Here is an 18,961-nt window from a genome sequence, read left to right as displayed (position 1 = left end):
TCACTCCGGCAGACACTACTAGGGCTCTGAAGGACTGATGTCTGTGACCAGGTAGTCTGTTTTAGCGAGGAGGATTAGTCTCCATAGGGTGAGTAATGACAATTGGATTTTTGCAAGCAAGTGACCAGGGCAAAAAGGCCTTAAACTACTCCTTGCACATCCTTGTGGAAAGGCAAGGAGATAGTCTGACAGAACCATCATTACTACTTGAAGTCCTGCTATGTACTGGCACCCAGCAGTCTCCAAAGGCTGTGTGATGCAAAAGACCTCAGCTGCCATACTATAGAGCCTAGAAACTCTCTCACCTTTTCTTCCTCTCGAGTAAGCGTTCGGACTCTGTCCTTCAAGGCAAAGGCTGGGGATTTGGGAACTGTAACAGGAAGTGGCTTCTTTTCTGGAACGCCCTAATAAGGAGAAAAAGGAAGAAGTCGGACACCTTACCTCTAGCTAGGCAACAGCTGAGGAGAGCAACTTGGTGTAAGAGAAGATAAGGATACCCTGCAGTTCGTCCCTGATGCAAGACAGAACATTTGGAGCCCTCTAGCAGATACTAGTTGTACAGCACAGCTAGTAGAGAGGTACACTCCAAAGTGCTACTGCCCCCCCAGCAGTTTTTCTACACTGGCCAGAAATGCCTTGCACAGATTCTTACCACGACATCCTCTAAGATTTTAGTTGGGCATGGCCTGGAATGGAATTCAAAGGGCTCCTCCTCTTGCTGTTTCTTACTCTCTCGTTCCCGAATCCGTTTCTCTATTTCCAAGTCAAATCCAATCGGTTGTGTGAGCTCTTTTGCAGGGGGCTTCTTGGGTAGGATTGGCCCACCTTCCAAGATCCTGGGGTCCAGCTCCTGAGCTTTGAATTTGTACCTGCATGGAAAATAAGTATGTAGGCAAGCAGGAAAGAGCCTTTAGCAGCTACTCCCTCACCAGAGAATCAGCTACAGCAACTGGCAGTTGTGCCCTGCATATTTTACACGTAAAAGGAGCTGTGCACTGGGTAATTAGCACTGATTAACTATGCCCCTCCTCACATTTTAGACATGGAGCTCTCCAGGTCCACCCTTTCATTCCATATTAATGCTGGAATGCTTTATCTTAGGCCCCAGCTTCAGAAGTTCAACAAGTTTGGCTACAGAAGAATTATGTAATGCATGCAGAGACTGTACACCCGTGACAGGCCAGCATTTACCTCAGCCGAGGGAAAGTCCCCGACAGCACTTCTTATGAACTGGATTGTTTTAATTTCTTCTTGCATATCCCATAGCCCTATGGTTTAAATCTGGCTACTCTGATTCCCTTTATATTAGTGCTTATTTATAAGCTATGTTCTTCAAGTCACAGTTTGGCACCTCACAAGAATTTTAGGATTGGTGATAGGTTGCCTTGTTCAGGGTTCCTCTTCCAGGCGTTTTCCATAGCATTCTACTTACTGCTGAATTTTCTCTATTTCCTCTGCCTCCAGCTCTGCTGTACTTTTGCAGGTCACAGGTCTCAGACGCCGCTTTGTTTGAAGCACTGGAGTTTTGGGGTTGGTAAGCCTGGCCTTCAGTGGCTTTACTGGAATTGGACCTACAAGCCCAAAACAATAGAAAATGAATGGTTATATCTGCAAAAGATGCAGATGCCCAGGCCTGGAGAGACTCCCTCACAGCAGACAGAATTACATCCTGCCTCACTGTTCCTTTGCTACCCAGATTCCCAGCTCACCACTTCGGTGGGATGCAGCAGCTCCGACTTACCTTCGTCAGACCTCTTGCTTCTTAGATGGTAGCGAGAGGGAGTGCGTTTCTGGAATGCTTCAATCTGCTGAGCAAGGGAGACGTACTCGGGGGCAGTTTCTTCAAACTTCCTTTTGTTCCCTTGGGAGAGATTGAAAGGCTTGGGGACAGTGAGCCCCTTTGCCACTCGTATCTGGAGATAGAAATTGCTGTCATTATGGCACTCCGAATACAAGATGCTCTGGTGAAACTTCCCACTCATGGTGGACTAGAACATCCATAGAAAGGGCCAGCACCAGCATGGTAAATAAGTAGGGCACTGAGTAACTTTCCTGAACCTTCTGAATGCCTGCCTATTGTTGCAGGATCAAAAGACCGCAGATATTAGTCTAACACCTAACAAGTTCGAAGGGCAAGCTGCAGTGCTCTGGGTCAAGATACAAGGGGGCCATAGGAAGAGGGATCTAATGGTGGGGGTCTACTATAGACCCCCCAACCAAGGGGAGGAGCTGCACCAGGAATTTTCAGGCCAGCTTGCAGAAGCACTTAAGGCAAGGGATGTAGTTGTCCAGGTAATTTAAAATCACCCATGACATCTGCTGGGAGGAACAGTCAAGCCAGGTTGGACTGTTCCAGTATGTTCCTGGCCAAGATACAGGACCTCCACTTAATGAAGGAGGTGCACAATCCCACCAGAGGAAATGCCCTGTTGGACCTGGTCAGGGGCCTCCAGGTTCTTGACCACCTGGGTGATAGCGATCATCACTTGCTGGAATTCACTATCCAGCGCAGGGTGTCAGGAGCCTGCAGCAAGGTGGTAGCCCTAGACTTCAAGAGGGCCAACTTCAACGAGTTGAGGAGACTAGTGGGAGAGGCGCTGGGGTTAGAGAGCAGGGGAACTCAGTGCCCAAGATGAGTGGTCATTCCTTAAGGAGACAATACTCAGGGCCCAAGGGGTGACCATCCCAACAAGAAGCAAGGGGGGCAGGAGTGCCCGAAAGCCCCCCTGGCTCACCAAGGGTGTCCAGGAATGCCCGATTGCCAAAAAGGTGGTGTACAACCAGTGGGAGGGGTGGGTGCTCTCTCCAAAGAGGAGTATACCTCCTCTGCTTGGGCTTGTAGGGGGGCTGTCAGGAAAGCTAAGGTGGACATAGAGCTAGGACTAGCATCCAAAATCAAAGATAATAAAAAGTCCTTTTTCAAATATATAGGCAGGATGAAGAAAGCACCAGGAAATGTGGGGCCCCTGCAAGATCCTCTGGGCTATCTGGTGGTTGTGCCAGAGAAAGCAGACCTCTTCTTCAACCAATTCTTCACCTCTGTTTTCTTGTGCAGGGACCGGGACTTCCCCACCATTATGCAAGATGGACTCAAGGGGCACGCCTCCAGACCTCAGGTTGGGGTGGACCGGGTTAGAGAGCTTCTGGAGGGGCCAGACGTGTTCAAATCAGAAGGTCCAGAAGCTCACCACCCCAGGGTGTTGAGGGAGCTAGCAGAGGTTATTGCAGGGCCTTTGGCATGGCTTTACATGGTGCTCAGGCCAGGTGCCAGATGACTGGAAGATAGCTAGCTAACGTGGTCCCCATCTTTAAAAAAGGGAGGAGGGAGGACCCGGGCAACTATAGGCCCAGTCTTACCTCAATCCTAGGGAAACTCTTGGAGAAGATCATCAAGGAACACATCTAGGATGATGATGCTTCAGGGATGATGCTCAAGGGCAACCAGCATGGTTTCATTAGGGGCAGGTCATGTCAGACCAACCTGATTGCCTTTTATGATCAGGTCATAAAAGCATTGGATGCAGGTGTCGCCATGGACATAGTCTTTCTGAACTACAGCAAAGCCTTTGACACCGTCTCCCATTCTCATTAACTTGGGCAGTAGTAAACAGCAGCACGCTTATAAGATGGGAAACTCCCTTCTTGAGAGCACGGAGGCAGAAAGGGATCTTGGAATCATTACTGACTCCAAGACAAACATGGGCTGACAATGCGAGGTTACGGTTGGCAGTGCTAACCGGACCTTGTCAGGCATCCACAGGTGCATCTCACATAGAGCCAAGAGGTGATCCTCCTCCTCTACGTGACACCGGTCAGGCCACAGCTGGAGTACTGTGTCCAGTTCTGTGCGCTCCACTTCAGGAGGGATGTGAACAACATTGAGAGGGTCCAGAGGAGGGCCACCCACACGATCCAGAGCAGACCCTACGAGAGACTGCGGGACCTGAACCTGTTCAGCCTTCACAAGAGAATGCTGAGGGGGGACCTGGTGATAGTCTATAAACTCACTAGGGGGGACCAGAAGGGTTTGGGGGAGACCTTGTTTCCCCTTGCACCCTGTGGCATAACAAGGAATAACGGCCATAAGTTGTTGGAGAGTAGGTTTAAATTAGACATCCGTAAGAACTACTTCACAGTTAGGGCAGCTAGGATCTGGAAACAACTTCCTAGGGAAGTGGTGCTGGCTCCTACCCTGGGGGTCCTTAAGAAGAGGCTTGATGCCTACTTGGCCAAAGTCATTTGAGCCCAGTTTTTCTCCTGCCCAGGCAGGGGGTCGGACTTGAAGATCTACAAGGCCCCTTCCAACCCTACTTCTATGATTCTAAGATTAAGTGTTAGACTAACACCCACACAGGTTAACACAACCAAGCCTTCCACTTGCTTTAAATGAAACCCTTAAGAAATCTTCTCCTAGGTCCAAATTGATAGCAGAAGCTACTACCCATGCAAGCTACCCGGTCCCTTAGCTGAAGAATGCAACTACGACCTCTAAACATCATGTTAAGTGGATCTATACTCTTGCTTGAAACTAACCCTTGGGACTGGGACTTCATTTCTCATTGATTATGTTATTTTAGCCAGAAAGAAAGGATACATAGCTCTCATCTTGGCAAATTGAAAGGTAGGTGTGCTAGTAAAGCATGAGCTACATTTTACATTATTCTCTTTTTGGAGTTTCCTAGGAGCCTAAACAATTAAGCAGCACCCTTGCTGCCCTCTCCTCTCACCGGAGAAGGAGGATGCTTCCTCAGGCCAGACACAAAATTGACCTCCTTGTATTCATTTCCAGGCTGGCTTTCTGTGTGCTGTTTGAGTCTCTCCTCAGTGCAGAAATGGAAGTTGACTGGCTTTGTAACCTGAATGATGGCTTTCTTTGCAGGTTGTCCTAAAAGAAGAACCACAAGACTGAGCAGTAGTGAAGCATGGTCCAAAAACCTCAGGGTGTTGTTTAAAGGACTGACACTGCACATGGTATTCCTGTAAGAATGTGAGTCAGCCCCCTCTCTCTTTTAGAGCACAGAAGTTAAGCTTTCTACTTCCAAGTTTTGTGGACCAGTGCAGCAGCAAGAACCCTACTCAATGTGGTACAAATGTGGGAAGAGAGAACGAGCTTGCTCTGCTATCACCCTCCTGCTACTCCTGAGTCAGCACTTCACTTGACCTGAGCCCCATATAATCATCCCCACCCCTTTGCCCAGCAAGAACCTCGTGCCTTGGGAATTCCCTGCAGTGCTCAGACTATCTCCTCACATTGAAAGATGCTCTAACCCAAGTAGCGTGCAGCAGTATTCCTGCTCTCCCCTAACTTCTGCCAGGATTCTGACTGTACTGAACACTGGCTGAGAGTAAGCTAGACTCAAAGACTAGAAAAAGTCTGTTATGCTACTTAGCTCATATGAAAGCCTGGGGACTAAAACCTCTTTCGGCCACTTAGTACACACACATGCACACACAATTTGCTTAAGTCACAAGCATTAGGTTCACACCTATCTCACCATAAACATCCCGGTTCAATACCTTTACCAGCTTTGCATCTTTAGGAAGAATTGGCTGAGGTTACATCAAACAAGGCAGATCGTCTGGAGAATCGGAGCCTGGGTGTTATTCCCACATGTGCACAAGCGTTAGTGCTTCAAAAACAGTTATTCAAGTAGGCAGTTTCTTGCAACCCCCCGTTGGAAACGCTCACTCCAACCTGCAGGCCCTTTCAACACACCAGCTTTCACAGAGTTCACTTGAGCACAAGGATTTTACAGTCCTCAGAGACAAGACTGAGAAGTACTTCTGTTACACCATAATAGCTGGTACCAACCAGTAAGAAGCGGCCATGACCGAGTGCTCACACTGCATGCCAAAGTTTTGGATCTCTCCAGCAAGGAGAACAATTATTTGTTGGCTTTTCTCTTAGGCTAGATTAAGACCCAGTGATCACTAGGTGGGCCTGCCACACTTGAGGCCTCCAGGTTCAGCTAGAGCCTACCTGCACCAGCAATAGCTGCTTTCAGGGACTCTTCGTTTCTCTTACGCAGTTCAACCACCTCCTGCTGCAGTTGCTGCATCTTTTCCAGCTCCTGCTCCTCTGTGCTCTTCAGCTTGCCAGGAGGATTGCTTCTTCTGAAAGAAGCAGGTCAAAAAAGCAGAAACAAAAATTAGTCCTAGCTATGAGGTTTACGCTCTCCACTCTGACTGCCCGAGATGCTCCTGCTACAACATATATGACAGCAGGTAACCCTGGATCAAACAGGAATAGGGGGTTGATGCTCTTCAGCATCATAATACCACTCAAACGGCAAGATCCAGAAAACAGGGCAGTGATGAATTGTGCTGCTCAGTTTCTGGAGGCCTTGCTACAACTTTGGCCTTTACCCTACATAGCAGGTCAGCCTTTGATTCCCTGGCTCAAGATAGCATTCAGATAGACAGCAGGGATGGAAAAGGCACCTCCTCTGGGCTTGTGATTTACAGTATACATATCTACAACCCCTGCAAGAATGTTCTTCCATCCAGCCACCCTCCACTATTGAAAGTTTTCTTGGAATAACTAAGTTAATGGTTTAGGCTTATTTTACTATAGTTATTGGCACAGAAGTGATCTTTGTTTAAGGAAAGCTACCTACTTCAGCAATGTTGGTGTAGCATGCGCATTCAGCTTGCCTCTGGGTTTTGTTGGGGAGCATTCAGTATTGTGTAAGTGTTCACTCTCCATGGATATTTCAGTCAGCACTTCTCTGCTGCTGGAACTGCAAGGAAAAGACAATGATAAGTGCAAACTGGAAAAGCTGTTCTCAAGCTGCCAGCATTTTCAGTGCAAGACCAGTTCTAACTCTCACCACTGTGCACAACAACAAACACCTAGTAAGTTCTCCTGTGGTCTAGAGCAGTGATTCTCAGCCAGGGTGCTGCAGAATTTGGGGTGCTGCCAGATCCTCTGAAGGTGCAAGAAGGTACGAGGAGGTAAGTAGATAAGCACAGGTTCAGGCTTGTTCCTGCCTGGCTGAATCCCCACCCTCACTGCCTGGTCCCTCTGCAGGGAGACGAGCATTGTAATATATAAAAGTAGTTTTTTGAAATGGGGTGCCACACAATTCACAGAAGTCATGGGGCAGGGAACTTAAGACCAAAAGAGGTTGAGAACCACTGCTCTCAAGATATCCCAAAGTATCTTACCTGGCTACACAACATGGAACAGCGGATTTAGTTTTCCCTGGTACTCTGTCAAGGCAGCAGAAGGGAAACTAATTACTAAGGTTTCAGAAATCATCTTTTGCTTCACAGGTGGAATTTGTACTGTACCTTCTGCTAGGTGAAGAACGTAGTCCCTGCCTACTTTGAAGAAATACATTCAACAGCAGGTATATTTGTGATAGAAAAAAAACAATAGTTTTCTAACTTAGGACAGTGTCACATTTAAGTTGAATTTGAGAGCCATTGTAGCCATGTCACTCATCTCCCTGGTTTAGCACCTCCCCTGGGCGCCAAAACTATTTCACTTGATTTCTTTATGGAAACAGTATCATGAACCAGGTCCCTATCACCTCTTCCAAGCCAGCTCTTGTACAACCCCATTGAGATGGAAGCTTTTAAAGAGAGTGTCCCACTTCCTGGCCCCAAGTAGACCTCTAGCAACATACATTTTCTGCTTTTTCAAGGGTGGAATCTCTTCTTTTTTGACTGAGGCAACTGCATGCATCTCTGCTTTGACTTTAGCCAGGCGTTTGCGCTGCTGTGCATTTTTCTGTTGACCAGACAGCCTTCTGGTCGTTCTACAGCAGTGATGGAGAAAAGGTTAAAAAAACAAAACAAGTGTGTCAATTCCCTGATGAGGTTTTTGGAATACATCACGTGAGGCTGCCTGTGCCCCCAACATAAATTAGAAAGCATCACCCAAATACAGAACATGCTACATGTAATTATGTTTCACAGAGGAGAGCAAGGGCAGATTACCATTAAGTAGGCTTTGCAGAATTTGATTTCTTAATCAGTAAGTGATGATAAATGCCAATTTCACCTCACACGAGGTCAAACAACAAATATTTCCATCATTGATAATCCAAATGTATAGAAAGGGGGCCATCAATTAAATTTGATGGCTGATGGAGTGTATGACGACAGGGGGAGCAGTCTTACAGAACTGTGCTGACTAGTTTGGACTGCAAGTCCCAGAAACCCCAGAGGACGGGCAACAAAGGAAAAGAAAGTGACAAAGTGGACAAGGGAGCTGCAGGTGAGTGGAGCCAAGACTGATGGTAGCTCTGCTGCTCCGCTAATGGCAGTCCTATAGTAGTTACATTTATTGTTAATAAATTGTCTGCCCCCCCATCTTAATTCCACGCAATCCTTAAAATTTAAAATTTGATAAAAATCTAAATAAAGGCTGTAAAATAAACATCGATATTATCTGTCAAAATTATTTGAAACAAACAAAAAAGTCAAATTCTGCCAAGCCTGGCATTAAACCACTCAACAGAAACTAAAATCACATCTGAGAGGATACAAAGCCACGCACAAATACAGTTTCACATAAGTTGAACACAGAAGTCAAAACTACTGGTAACTTCCAGTTACCACCATCAGCAAGGGGAGCCTGCCTGGCCACACAAGTTCCAGGTGGTCACACACTCTACAAGACTGCAAGCACCACAGCTGAGGAAGTACCTTCCCAACCCTACCAGCAGGGACTCCAGGTTCGAGGCAGGCACAACAGTAGGACAACATGAAGAAGCTTGCCTGAGTGCAGCCTCTCCACCTGTACTCCCCATGCAGGCACTCTGCGTATGTGGGCTGCTCCTGAGCACTGTGTCCTACCCTATCAGGCTCCTCCCTATTAACAAGCCCATCCTGGGCTACTGGCTCCTTGGCCCCTTCAGCTGCCAGTTATGACCCAGTCTTTGGCCATTCTCTGGGCCCTGGCCCTGCTCCTAGGCCAGTCAAGACTCTTGGGCTCCCCTGGCCCAGCCAGTCTCCAGCTGTGGCTCTGAGGCCTTAGGCCCCTCTCTGGGCCCTGGCCCCACCCCTGGGCCAGCAAGACGCTTGGGCTCCCCTGGCCCTGCTGACACTTGCTTCTCCTGGGCTCCAACCCTCTGGGTTCTTTGGTCATACTGACACATGCCCCATTTATGGGCTCTGGGCCCTCTGTCCTCGCTCCCAGGCCTGCTAGGACCTCCTGGTTTGCTTATCCTAGCTCAGATGTTAAAGCAGGAGAGTGCCTATACATAGTCCTACTGCCCAGGAGCGCCTCTCCCACAGTTTTTAAGATCAGACTGCCTGACCAGCTCGGTCACTGGCCTTATATGCTCCAAAGCCCAGTCCCCTTCGGTCTGGTGTCTAACTGGCCCTGCCACACCTCTTCTCTTAGCGACAGATGCACTAAGCGCCCTGCTGCATTCACCTATTCTAGGACACACACTGCATGTCCTGAGGATGAGGGTTATTACAAGACTCTGCATGAGACTTGGTTAAGTTTACAGTGGGTATTCTTACCTTTGAGAAGTTCCTGCAGGGGCAGAAGCATTGTTGGAGGTGGTTCTCCAAGTTGTCAGGGAGCCAAAAATGTTCTTTGTAACCAAGGTTGCCTGCACCTGCTCTGTTTCTGCATCCTCTGCGTCATAATTTTCACCTAATAAAAAGCAACAAGGAAAGGTTAGTTTCTTCCATCCTATCTTGCTTACAGTCAAACCACAGACAAGTTTACTAAGCTGTAGCAAACCAAAAGGTCCTGGACTGACCACAGACTGACAGGCTTTTTCCCTCCTGTTAGAGACCAAGGCTCTAAAGAGCAAGTCTCTGAAAGCAAAACCCCCCCCACAGTCTATATGCAGCTTAACCCCTACTGTTTTCCCAGTAGTTGTAGGGAGTGTAAATTACTTGTTTCAATTCTCTTTTCTGTAACTTAATGCAGAAGTTTCTCATTGAGTTTAAACTTTGGGGAGATATGAGCCTGGGTAGGCTGAGAGAACTCTTTATTTTATTTTATTTCAAATCTATCTTTTTTATGCTAAGAAATCTTATTTTATTAAGAACTCTACTGTCAAGTAGAGTTTTTATGTTGTTCTATACCAGGGAAAAGCCAGCCAGACAACCTGTTAAGAGAGAGCCTTACAAGAGAGTGTTCTGAAGCCAGGACACTCCACACACACCTTGGTCCAGGGAGAATTGACACTTCCAGAGGAACTTTTTGCAAAAGGGTTGAGCAAGTTATGCTTAAGGAAGAACATCTGAGACTTCAGAATAGGGGACAGATGTAGCTGGCACATTGGTGAGGTGTACGCTGTAACAGTAAGACTCTTACAAAGCCACAATTTGGTCCAAGGGCTTGGGGCAAATCTAGAATTCTTTCCACGAAGATCAGCAGACTCAGTGTCTCTACTGTCTTTCAGCTTGGTCCCAACACTAGACCGGTTACATTGTTAGAAGAAAAGGAAAGTGTTAAACAGAGAAAGCCAGAAGGGAAAATACTGAAGAGTCATGTTTCGCGGTGGACAGTTGAGAAGATGGAAAATCCCCAGCCTGGTCAGATAAGAAAAATCCCAGAGCAGGAAGAAAGTTTTGACCAAGCATGTCCACAGTGCATTTCTAAACCTTGCTAAGAGTCCACGAAATCTGTAAAATCAGGCAGGGATGTTGAGCACCTCTGGGAACTTCACAGGATCATACTGATCAAGTCAAGCTTTAAACCACTCTGCACCAAGCCCTCAAGTTATCTTCTGCCAGGTGAAGAACAGGTTGCCCTTTCTCTCCCACCAACTGTCAACTTACCGGATTTTACCATATGGACTTCTGGAAGGTTAGCTTTTGAAACAGCAGGCATGTTCTGCAAGACAGATACCACATCCTGTGTAGGAAAGACATTCTCCAAGTTGTCTGTACGATCTGTGATAAAAATGTAAGTATAGCATAATCAGTTATTATTGGGGGCCGTAGCAGCAGCATTCATGATAAGGCCACTGTCAGATAATACTTGCAAATTCTGCTAATAGTCCAAACCACGATTTTGACCCTACAAATTGATCAGCTATAACCAACTGTAATACCTTATAACTGAAGTAGGCACAAGGCCTCCTTAGGGCCAGTATTGACAGTACTATCTACAAAACTTGAAGGGTTTTCAACAGCAAAAAAAAAAAAAGAACTGATTGTAAATCAGTGTAATAAAGCCCAGTGCTATGTCTTGTGCTTACAAGAGATGTGTCAAGGGCCTTTTAATAACCGTCCTTCAATACCTGGAATAACTATGGTGACTGGAGACCACACAGGCAATTTGGAAGTGCCATTCAGAAGCACCAGCACATCACCAGCACCCAACCTCTCAATGCCACAACCGAGGAGATGCAACTACAGATGTGGAACAAGAGGCTGAAGAAAATACCTGACAGCAAATAAATGGACATCCAGCACCTGAGTCCTTACTATCAGAAGCTGATGAACCATGGCAAAAGTGGCAATGTCTCAACTGCCTACGCACCAGAGCTAGACGCTCCAAGGAACTAATGAAGTGGGACTATACTATTGGTTCAGCCACCTGGGATTGTGGCACAGAACCTCAGACTATGCAACACCTGCTCCAATACCCACTGCTTGAAGACACATGTATAATGAAAGATCTCGCAAAGTACAATAAATGAGCACAAGCATGTGCAATAAAATGGTCAAACGTGGTGCAAAGACACAAGAAGGAATGATCAATTATTCATTATAATGCCACAGAGTAGAACCGTGAGAATAACTAAGCCTGCTGTCAGCTCTTACCTTGATAGTGGCGATGTCACCAGGCTTTACATGTGCTATTGGCCAGCATAAATCTGCAGGATATATTTGCTGGAGAAGCTGGGCCTAGTACAAGACAGCGTTCCATATTGGAGATTTGTTTTCCTTTCCCCAAGCTTTACTTAAACGTATGGTCTCCACCTGCAAGCTACTTACCAAACCAGGAGTCAGCATTATGTACATCGTCATCGCTCAGAGCCGCAAAGTTGATATGGGTGTCTGGAGCATCAAAAGAATAGCGAGAGCTTGGATGAGACATCTCTGCCTCACCTTGCCTCCAGAAGTGTCAGTTGTGCCACTGCAACCAACCAACGGTTCCAATTAATGATTAGAAGAAGAAAAAAAGCCCACTGTTTTAATCTGGGTACTATGTATATAAATAAATTGGGGAAGGGTTGGACAGTTTCACAGGTTGTAAACAGCATGAAATCAGTCACAGACCTGCTCATTTATTCTAATGATGAAGGGAAAAGCTAGGGCAGCAGCTTTGGCATAGTGGTCAGGTCACTTGTACAATCATAGGGCTGGAAGGGACTCCAGGTGGTCATCTAGCTCAATCCCCTGCTCCAGGCAGAAGCAACACTGTCTAAGGCTCCTTGAGAAATATTTGTCCATCCTGTATTTAAAAACTCTCAGTATCAGCAACATGGGGCTCAAATCCATACCCCAATGTCTCGTGCTCAGACTGAGCTGCTGGAATACAACATAGCCCCACACACACAATCCAACATGGCATTAGGGTTAGAAACACATTAATATTGGAACATTTAACTCTGCAGAAAGAGACAGCTTGCCCTCCTGGCTCTCCACGTGTGCCAGGCAAGGCTCACTTGTTACCACTCGGTAGTTCCAAGCTATCAGCCTTTGTCTGATAGAGGGACTCCACATCACATCTCAGTGCAGCCCTTGCAGGCCATTTTGGAGTCCTGCTACTCCATTTTGCAGCCGGATGAAGGCATCTTAGCAACGCTCAAAATGCCTATTGTGTTCTTGCATGGAGAACGCTGTCTGGCAACATGACAGAAACGGACAAGCGTATCAACAATCCCACAGCGCATTCTTACTTGGACAAAAACAGAGGGGTGCTGTGTAAAGCCTTGGAGAACGCTACAGCACTGCCCTCACCTGCCTGGACAGGTTATAAACGCACTGAGTACAACAGAGCAGTGGCAGTAGCTGCCACCACCTCTGAACCAAAACTGCCACCTTTTCTTAGGAAGTGGTGGAACATGGGACTTAAACTAAACAGATTCAAAATGAGAGAAACAGAATCAAGTTACAAATCCTTATGCTGAAAGTCTGCCTTTCATCAGGCATGCAATGAAGTAGAGCACAGCCTAAGACGTCACTGCAAAGATCCTTTGCTGCTGTTGGAATGCTGCTTTTATCCAGTACAAACATTTTTGAGACAGAAAAATACTCTTGGTCCAGAGCAACGTGAGAACAAAGCTAGCTGCCAACCCAGACCGTCCCCATTTCAGCCCAGAGCAACAACATATATATGCCTAAAAAAGGTTGGCTCTAGTCAACAGGAAGGTTTGTCCATGCATAAATCAAAGCTGCGTTAGCAGGTGCCACTATAATTTACAACCCATGGTCACTCCTCTCTAAAGTTGGCTGCATAGCAAGAAACCTCCAGTCCCCCAGCACAGAAGTGCTGTAGTTAGGGAGAAAGTTGTCATTAGAGAAGAGTCAGCCACATGATTGTGAGGATGTCTGGGCAAGAGCTTGAAAACCCCATAGGAGGCAAAGCAGAAGAATCACAGCCAAAGCCAACTGTAACCGAGCTGAAGACATGGCTGGAATTGGATGCTTTCCTACCCCCCCCACAATCAAGATCCAGTTTCTGTCAACACTACTCACTTTTTTTTTAAATCATATGCGTCATCTGCATTCTCCCCTCCTCCCCAAACAAATCAATCCGCCAAACTGGACCACCAGGCATCACGTTTCATAGATATTTGTACCCAGGGCGAGACTCCACTACCACACTGATGTAAAGTTAGAGCAGTTTGCTCAAGCCAAGTTACTTTTGACTTTTTACTGTGAGAAACCTAGCAAATACTCCCGCTCAATGGGCACAGGTTTTTGCACAAGAAGCGTGCTAAGGTACACTTCTTTGCAAATCTGCGTGAGTTGTCCAGCAGCCATTCAGAGGAAATGCTTCACCATGCAGTCGTAAATGCTACAAGTTCCTTAGAAAGCCAGCAGGGAGCTGGGGATGATTGCGATTAGATTTTGGACTACAGCAAACCTAAGTCAGACCAGTTTTGTATGTAAATAGTTTGCTTCGATTGACTGTTGTGCCCCTTTGCCATTCCCACACAGGCCATCACTGCTGAAATAAACCCAGATGCACAGAAGAGCAGTGGGCTCTTGGACTTGTGACCATAAACTCCCTAACTTTTCCTAAAGTCTGACACTTCTCGCCCCCCCACAAATGTGTTTATTCCAGCAGTTCTGTAACCCAAATAAACGCAGGCAAGCTGTTTTGTGCATACTCCACTCCTCTCCAAAGGTAGATTCGGTAGAAAGGGATTCGGTAATCCCCAGCACACCGGAGGCAGAGCAAAGGCTTCCTGCACAACAGTTAAACAATAAAATGGCATGAAAGAGAAATGAATGCCATCTCCATGTGAAAAGTGACCTGCTGACACCTGTTTATTGCTGGATAGTTTACCCACACTACCAAACACAGGGGGTATTAACTTAGCTAAGGTCCCCTCTGGCTCTGGTCAGCTAGCTGCATGTGTGAAGGATGCACGTGCCAAGTTACATAACTGCACTTTGCAGAAAGCTGAGGATAAAGGCTTAAACGGGAGGTCAATTGGTGTTCAAACAATGGGTTTGTCTACACACAGGATTGCTCCTGTGGGAGTTTGTTTTAGAAAAGTGACTTGCACCCATATTCAAAGCAGATTTGAGCTATACTGGGACAAGGCACTCCTGTTCCAAGATAAGAGTGCCCAAACATGGAATAATTCAGCAACAGCTTTGCACTCAAAGCCTACTTTATTCTAAATTACCTTTCAAGTGTACACCAGCAGTTTTCAACCTGCAATCTGTGGACCTCTGGGGGTCTGCAGGCTAAGAGGTCCATGAAAGAGGACTATGATCAGTCAAAAGCATGTAAATACCCACACTTACAATTCAAAGGGGTCCACACCTCCATTCAAAATTTCCAAGGGGGGGCCACAAATGAAAAAAAGGTTGAAAACCTTAGGTGTAGACAAACCTTCAGGTGGCAGCAAAACTGCATTGACTATCATGTCTTTTTAGCTTATTAATTCTTTAGAAAGAGGATAAATTTCTTGAAAATTAAAGTTTAGTCTTGTGAAGACTGGGTATAACTGAGGCGCTGCAGAGGGATTGAACAAAGTTAAAATATAGTCCTGTTAATTACAATACATTGCCTAGCACATGATATGTGTTAAGACATAATTCATGCTACACATTTAGGGTCTAAACCAGTGGTTCTCAATCTTTTTTGTACCAGGACACATTTGTAAATATTGATGACGTCTCAGCCCAGTGCCCCTCACTCCTGACTTGCTCCTTCCCATCCCGAGTCCTCCAGTTTGTGGGGCAGGGGATGGGAGTGTCAGGCAGCAGGGCCCCCAAGCAGCCCCTGGCAGGCCAGAACTCAGTCAGCCTGCAAGGGAAAAGCCATGGTTTCCCCATGTTTTTTTCCTTTAAAGGACAATCCATTTTTAAAGTTTGTTCACAACCCTTCCATATATTCTTGTGACTCACTTTTGGGTCATGAGTCATGACCCACAGGTTGAGAAATGCTGATCTAAACTGACCAACTTCTTGTTCTAGAGCACTTTCTCTTCAACAACCAGCCTGAATCAAGCCATAAAATGCTAGGATGCATAGAGAATGGGATTGAAAATCCTAGTGTTTGCACATCAATGCCCTCAGCGCACAGCAGGAGTTAAAATGAACTGTTGAGAAAGGGCAAGTCAGCAAGCGAGAGTGTCCATCTCAAAAGGCCAAAGGCTCATCCATGAAGTTTCATAGTTTCTAGGGTTGGAAGGGACCCGAGCAGATCAAGTCTGACCCCCTGCCATGGCAGGAAAGAGTTCTGGGGTCAAATGACCCCAGCAAGGTGTACATCCAACCTCCTCTTAAAGTTGAAAGACAAGTTTCTTTAACAGGAATGCACCAGCGCATTGTCACAAATATTGCTGACTTCCAGAGCTTGGCAGGATTGAAAAAGGAAGATGGGGCACTTCCAGAGGACACCCACAATTATTTAAATGGATCAAGTTAAGGTATGCAAGTCACCCTGTTTCAGGGCACAAGCCTCACAATTACGGTTTGACAAGGGAGAAGTTTTCACCATGTCCATGTTATTATATAACTAAACGTTGTGGGAATTTCAGCTGTTCCTCTGAAGCCTTTTGGTCAGAATATGGTTGGAACACAGGATACACCAGTGCTATTATCCAAATGGTAATTCCTGTGCAGCAGAATTCCCCCCAGTCCCCCAGATGCTGGGTCACCAAGTCAGATCATTTTTAAAAGTACTGCTTATGCCTTTCCATACACAAAAACATCTGTGTTCTGGGTCACTTGAACACAACAGTGTCTTGACTTTTCCTCCAGCCTGGTGCAGCATTCAGATTGTGCCTTTCTGCAATTCAGCACTCTTGGAACACTCAGCTTTTACAGGAGTGGGATCCAACCCTTTTGCAGGGCCAAACACAACCTGGAAAAAGCTATCCTCTGCCAACTCTCAGCAGTAAGAATGAGGTCCCTCAATGAGGTGGCATAGAAACCTCTCGTCTTCATACATATTCTGCCTGATGGGCACAAATGAACTTTCTGCTCCCCATTCTCAGCATGGCAGAACATGCTCAGACCACAAGGTTTTTAATTTTGTTTCCAATTCTACAGCCCCCTCCAGTCTCTGGGCAGGCTGGAGTGGAGCCAGGGTGCCACGCTACTCTAATGACATGACTAAATCCAACTACAAATAAAGCTATGGAGGCCACCGGTTTTGAATGCACTCTCTCCCCCTGCTCACCCTCCCCAAACAGATACCTTACAGGACTGCTGAGCACAAGCCAGAGTCTACATGCGCATAAATATTTGGGTATTGAGGATTCAAACTTCCTTTTGACTGTGTGGGGAGAGGGGAAGGGGTGAAGAGCAAGACAATGCTAACCTTTCAGAGCAATGGGTTTGCAACATTTGATATTTTGATTTCTCAAGGACTATTAGAGGGTGCAACACTACGGTCAGTCAAGCTTTCCCCCCACAATATTAAAACCATGTTTGTTTGTCCAAACTGGGGTTTTTAGTTTTACCTCTATCTCCTCCACAATTCCTTTGCCACTTGCTATGCGTGTCTCCTTAGCCTGTACACTGCAGCAACATTCCTTCCTCCTGAGGGTGCCCCGGCTAAATTCAGGTTTTCGGATCCAACACTGTTTTACATAACCCTGTTCGCTATTGTAACACCCGCATACCAATCTCTGAAGAAATGAGATCTTCAGCTCTGGGTAGATACCGGATCAAATCCCAGCAAATTCCGGAGATCTACCAGCCCCTGTCAACATCAATTAGAATTTCAGGGCGGGGCCAGAGAGAGGAATGAGTGAACAGGAACAGAATCTCCCACAAACATCCTATGCCCCAGTAATAGCTCTTCCAGTCACTCTCCCCTCCCAACAGCCCAAAAATAGATAACCCTGACATCTCATGTCCTGTAAATCAAGTTTTATACTACACAAAGTCAGGATGTCCTAAAAATAGATATTAAAGCCCCTAACATATCATTTTAGACAGGCTAGCCAATACACTGTCACAGAAATAGACATTTCCTTGGGTTTTCAAAACCTTCAGCGGCCAATGATATCAGTGCTATTTATACATCCTTTAGCCAAGAAGCTTGGTCCAGGTAAAACAGGCGTCCGTTAGCCTTCACAATTCCAGACATCTCCAGACCCTTGTCTAAGGGATACGAAGCAGCTGCGCTAGCGCAGGGCTACACAAACCATTAAGATTACACGCCTGCAAATAAAGGCACGTCTGTCAACGTGGCTCCCTTGCTTTAGATTTAGGAGGCATCACAACACATGCAGGGGGTGGGCAAGACAGATAGCAGGTGCCTCTATTAAGTCAATTGTAAGCAACTTTGAGAAGCTGAAGAACTCTCTTACTCACCACGTTTCCAGACTCCTCGTTTTGCTAGGAAACATTAATTTATTGGCATTAAAGCATGCCCTCACAGAGACATGCGACTTGTGACAGTTTGGCTTCCAAGAACCGCTGTTTTAATGTTGAAAATGACATGCTCGCATGGCGCAGTGGCAACAGCCATGGCCCTTTTAAAGAATTTTGTAGCTGATGGGGGGGGGGGGAGGCGTTGAGCAGATAACTTGTAGGCCCCTGCTTTCTTGGGCTGCACAACAGGTTCGCACAAGCGTAGGGCTGGAAGGAGCCTTGCAAGATCAATGGGTCCAGAGCAGGAAGGGCTGCCGGGGGGTCAAACAACCCCACACAGCACACGTCCCATCTCCTGGGTCGCTGCCCATGAGCCTGTTGCGGAGTCCAGGCACAAACCATGAAGACGTTTTTCCTTATCTCTGGTATGAAACCTCCTTCCAGGACTCAATGTGAGCAGCAGGCATTGCCAACGGTGCCGCCCACACCCTAAAACCTGGCAGAGCCAAGAGGCAGCCCCTGAAGAGGAGTGAAAGATGCATCACTGTCAGGGTGACTGAGGGGGGCAGGTCACCCCAGGAGGCCTGGCAGGCTGCGGCGGGACACTCTGTCCTCCGGATGATGCCCAACTCCGGCAACGTTTCTGCCGTGCCTTCATTTCGGCAGCGTCTCATCATTTCTTTGCCTCGGGCTTAAAATGGCAAGCGCCTGTTCTCAGTTGCCGCTCTCTTGGGGGCGCAGGATACTGCTGCCAGCTGTTTTTGTGACGCAGAGGCCAGCCCCCCAATGCAAACGGCCGTTTCTGGCCACCAATATTTTTTGGCCCGGTTTCCCAGGTGCAACACGAACCATGCCTCAAGTGCTAAGCTCCAGAAGCGAGGGGGGGGGCGTGAAGAGGAGGACCAGAGGATTTAAGGGGCTCCTGGAGCTGTCATTTATGGGGCAAAGTGCCGGCCAGCAGCCTCTGCGAGCGCCTGTGGAGGGAGCGGGACGCCCTGCGGCCCCCCCCCGCCCTGGAAGACGG

General features: G+C 46.9%; 1 protein-coding gene across 4 annotated transcripts in view; it reads right to left on the bottom strand.

The window, feature by feature from the left end:
• Positions 1-18,961, bottom strand: part of TPX2 (TPX2, microtubule nucleation factor) — a 28,388-nt gene that overhangs the window by 4,955 nt on the left and 4,472 nt on the right. For 2 of the 4 annotated variants that reach the window (XM_019539460.1, XM_019539461.1), the window contains exons 2-13: positions 11,920-12,091; positions 10,756-10,869; positions 9,481-9,616; positions 7,632-7,763; positions 7,168-7,212; positions 6,618-6,740; positions 5,981-6,114; positions 4,728-4,885; positions 1,742-1,913; positions 1,433-1,571; positions 653-869; positions 306-404 (exon numbers count right to left, since the gene is read on the bottom strand). In XM_019539460.1, coding sequence (XP_019395005.1) covers positions 306-404; positions 653-869; positions 1,433-1,571; positions 1,742-1,913; positions 4,728-4,885; positions 5,981-6,114; positions 6,618-6,740; positions 7,168-7,212; positions 7,632-7,763; positions 9,481-9,616; positions 10,756-10,869; positions 11,920-12,022 — 1,572 coding nt within the window. In that variant the 5' untranslated portion in view covers positions 12,023-12,091. The remainder of the gene's footprint in view (positions 1-305; positions 405-652; positions 870-1,432; positions 1,572-1,741; positions 1,914-4,727; positions 4,886-5,980; positions 6,115-6,617; positions 6,741-7,167; positions 7,213-7,631; positions 7,764-9,480; positions 9,617-10,755; positions 10,870-11,919; positions 12,092-18,961) is intronic. The other 2 variants (XM_019539462.1, XM_019539463.1) reach the window with 1 other exon arrangement.

Source organism: Crocodylus porosus, unplaced genomic scaffold, assembly GCF_001723895.1.
Source record: "Crocodylus porosus isolate Cpor-Errol unplaced genomic scaffold, CroPor_comp1, whole genome shotgun sequence".
Taxonomy (NCBI): domain Eukaryota; kingdom Metazoa; phylum Chordata; order Crocodylia; family Crocodylidae; genus Crocodylus; species Crocodylus porosus.
Note: the sequence above shows the minus strand (reverse complement) of the source record. Positions and strands in the feature narration are given on the sequence as shown.